General features: G+C 45.0%; 1 protein-coding gene across 10 annotated transcripts; it reads left to right on the top strand.

The window, feature by feature from the left end:
- Window positions 1-2,136, top strand: LOC140774775 (uncharacterized). 10 transcript variants are annotated; one of them, XM_073117889.1, is made up of 3 exons: window positions 1-274; window positions 646-674; window positions 820-2,136. In XM_073117889.1, exon 3 carries the CDS (start codon window positions 843-845, stop codon window positions 1,938-1,940), a length of 1,098 nt encoding a protein of 365 aa, XP_072973990.1. In that variant the 5' UTR covers window positions 1-274; window positions 646-674; window positions 820-842; the 3' UTR covers window positions 1,941-2,136. The 10 variants fall into 10 exon arrangements, with proteins under 10 accessions (XP_072973990.1, XP_072973988.1, XP_072973984.1 ...); XM_073117887.1 differs by having other exon boundaries at window positions 646-700; XM_073117883.1 differs by having other exon boundaries at window positions 1-301.

The raw sequence follows: 2,136 nt of genomic DNA, 5'->3' as shown, positions 1-2,136 counted from the left end.
CTATAAAGCAAAGTATTAATCTACAGAGAAAGATGTGCGAAACTTTCAGGCTTACACTCAGAAGCCACCATTATCGCCGTTTCCGGATTACACCTCAAGATAATTTTTAACAAAAAGCTGCTTCCTTTGTCGAGATCTTCACAAGAAAAGAGGCTCAAAGATTGGGTCTTTGGAGGATCACGCCGCCTCCAAAAGATGTCGGTTTTCCGGACATTTATGCTGAAATCCTTTTGACTTTTGGTGAAAGGCGAGCGACCCAATTCGAGCTTTCACCGTAATCTTCCCCTTTTTTCAATCAAGGGTCGGTGGTTCTGTTTTTTTACTTGGTTCGTTGTTAGCTTCCTGTTGGCCTTCTTTTGTTTGAGTTTTGTACGTAAGTTCTTGGTTCTTTGACTTCCTTTACGGTGGTGGGATTTGGGTTTCCTGGAGTTGCGGGAGTTGTGTTTCTTGGCTTCTGGGTGGTTGGAAGTTCTTCGCCTTTGAGCTTTGGCTCCTTGTCCGAGATGCCAAAATTGGATTTTGTTTTTCTTTCCTTCAGCGTTTTGGTGCTCTCAGGATTTTAAGAGCCTAGGGTTTGCTTGGCGTTGTTTGTTCTATCTTCTCGTACTAATCTTTATCCTCTCTCATCTTTTGGCATTCTTCTAGGTGTCTGAGCTTAGTTGTACTCCTCCGAGGTATCAAAACTGGATTTTTGCTTCAGGTTTACTGGATGTTTTGGCTTCTGAGAGTTGGATTTCAATCCAAGTTGTAGTGTTTGTTCTCCACTCATTCTAATCTCTACTTTTGAGCTAAATCTTCCATCTTTTTGGAATTATATAGGTCTTTTGCTCCTTGTCCGTTTCATGGAGTTCTCCAATTCCCAATCTTCCATGGCCGAGCCTGCAAAGCTTAGCAACAAAATCTCTGAAGGATTCATCGGCTATCTTGATGTGTTCATCCACCAAGCCCGCGGCATTTACAACATCTGCATCTATCACAAGCAAGATGTGTATGCGAAGCTCTGTCTCACCACTGACCCCGAAGCCGCCGTCTCGACCCAAATCATCAATTGTGCTGGGAGGAACCCGGTGTTCAACGAGAATATCCGCCTCAACGTTCGAACCCTCGACTCGTCCCTCAGATGCGAGATATGGATGCTCAGCAGGGTGAAGAACTACCTTGGGGACCAGCTGCTTGGACTTAGTCTCGTGCCACTGCCGGACGTTGTGGTCGCCAGTGGGAACAAGTTGGCGCTGGAATACTCCCTCTCGTCGACTGATCTTTTCCATTCTCCGGCCGGTTTCGTTCAGCTGTCCTTGTCCTATGTGGGTTCGTTGCCAGCCGTACCTATGGTCCCTGCGAAAGCTATGCCAGATTTGGAGAATGAGAATGAGGATTCAATTCCTACTGTGTATGAGAAGATTGAATTCCCTGATTTGAAAGTAGACAATGAGAATCAGCTCATGGTTTCTGAGTATTTCCGGATACCATGCGCCAGAATGGATACCCAGTGCTCACAGAGCCTGATCACTATGGAGAATGATAGCTGCCCTGATGATAATGATGATGCAGGAGTTCATGTCGTCGATTGCTTGTCGAAAGATAATGGAATTGATGCTGTTGAAGGTTTAGGAAATGAGACCCCTTTAAGTAGTGCTCCAATTACAGACACTCCAGTTGCAGCATCTCCAGGCCAAACAGATAAAAGCCCAGTAGTCACAGAGAGTGTGGTCATCAAACCTGTTGTCGGCGTCGACACCATCAAATCAGAGGAGATTGTTGATATGTACATGAAGAGCATGCAGCAGTTTACAGAGTCTCTCGCGAAAATGAAACTTCCTATGGATAGTGAGAATGGATACACAGCTACTGAGAATGTCAATTCGAGTTCTCAGAAGAAGCTGCGGCTGTCGAAGGAGAGTAGCCCTAGAATTTTCTATGGAAGCAGGGCATTCTTCTAAATATCAGCTCCAACTTTCCTCCCCCCCCCCCCCCCTGCTGGTGAGGTTTACTTGGTAGAGGATGGCTTGTGTTGATCCTGATCATGATCTTGCTCCTATCACTTCTTTTACTACATGGATCTAATACTGAGTTGTAAATATTATCCACATCAACTTATGAATCTTATCTCATGGAATTGCACTTCCAATTTCAATC

This window comes from Typha angustifolia, chromosome 13 (genome assembly GCF_048772165.1).
Source record: "Typha angustifolia cultivar Huaian chromosome 13, ASM4877216v1, whole genome shotgun sequence".
Taxonomy (NCBI): domain Eukaryota; kingdom Viridiplantae; phylum Streptophyta; class Magnoliopsida; order Poales; family Typhaceae; genus Typha; species Typha angustifolia.
Note: the sequence above shows the minus strand (reverse complement) of the source record. Positions and strands in the feature narration are given on the sequence as shown.

Coding starts and splice junctions, on each gene's coding strand:
- LOC140774775 (XM_073117888.1), top strand. CDS start 843: ATGGAGTTCTCCAATTCCCAATCTTCCATGGCCGAGCCTGCAAAGCTT.